This window comes from Trachymyrmex cornetzi, unplaced genomic scaffold, assembly GCF_001594075.2.
Source record: "Trachymyrmex cornetzi isolate Tcor2-1 unplaced genomic scaffold, Tcor1.1 C3750684, whole genome shotgun sequence".
NCBI classification, from domain to species: domain Eukaryota; kingdom Metazoa; phylum Arthropoda; class Insecta; order Hymenoptera; family Formicidae; genus Trachymyrmex; species Trachymyrmex cornetzi.
In genome coordinates, this window is record NW_017293564.1 from 1 (window position 1) to 473 (window position 473).

General features: G+C 33.8%; 1 protein-coding gene across 1 annotated transcript; it reads right to left on the reverse strand.

Annotated features, from left to right (window-relative positions):
* Nucleotides 1-164: 164 nt before the first annotated feature.
* On the reverse strand, nt 165-452 carry LOC108757391 (peptidyl-prolyl cis-trans isomerase FKBP7; the record flags this gene model as incomplete). Its single annotated transcript, XM_018520193.1, has 2 exons — nt 439-452; nt 165-361 (listed from the first exon to the last, which is right to left on the reverse strand). A coding segment is annotated over exon 2 (173 nt), but the record flags the coding sequence as incomplete, so codon positions are not given.
* Between the last annotated feature and the right edge of the window lie 21 nt (nt 453-473).

The following is a 473-nucleotide window of genomic DNA, read 5'->3' on the forward strand; positions in this document are numbered from 1 at the left end:
AATATTTTGCAATTTTTAGTAATTAATATCTCGTTAACTATTGCTGACACCGCAAAATGATACAGGACTTTTCGACTCAGTACAGTCTGTTCTACCCACGCACGAAACATTTGGCGGTAATTTCCAGACACCCTGTATATAAAAGCCATAAATAAAATGATTACCCTAGTTCTCTCCTTTCCTTGATGCTTAGACTTTCTATATCAGGACTATCTTTTATTGCTTTCAATTCAACTGTGTAAGTAATAGTAGCATTAGGTGGTACAGATCCTTCTCCATGTGTACCATAAGAAAATCTAGGATCGATTCTTATTTCAGCAATTTCACCCAACTCCATCAATGGAATCGTTAGGTCCAAACCCTGTAGTTTGATGTATTGTAAATGAGATACTGACAGTTATAATACAAACAACAATGTTATAATAATAGTTATAATACCTGTACTACTTCAAAATCTCCTAATTGTATCGAAA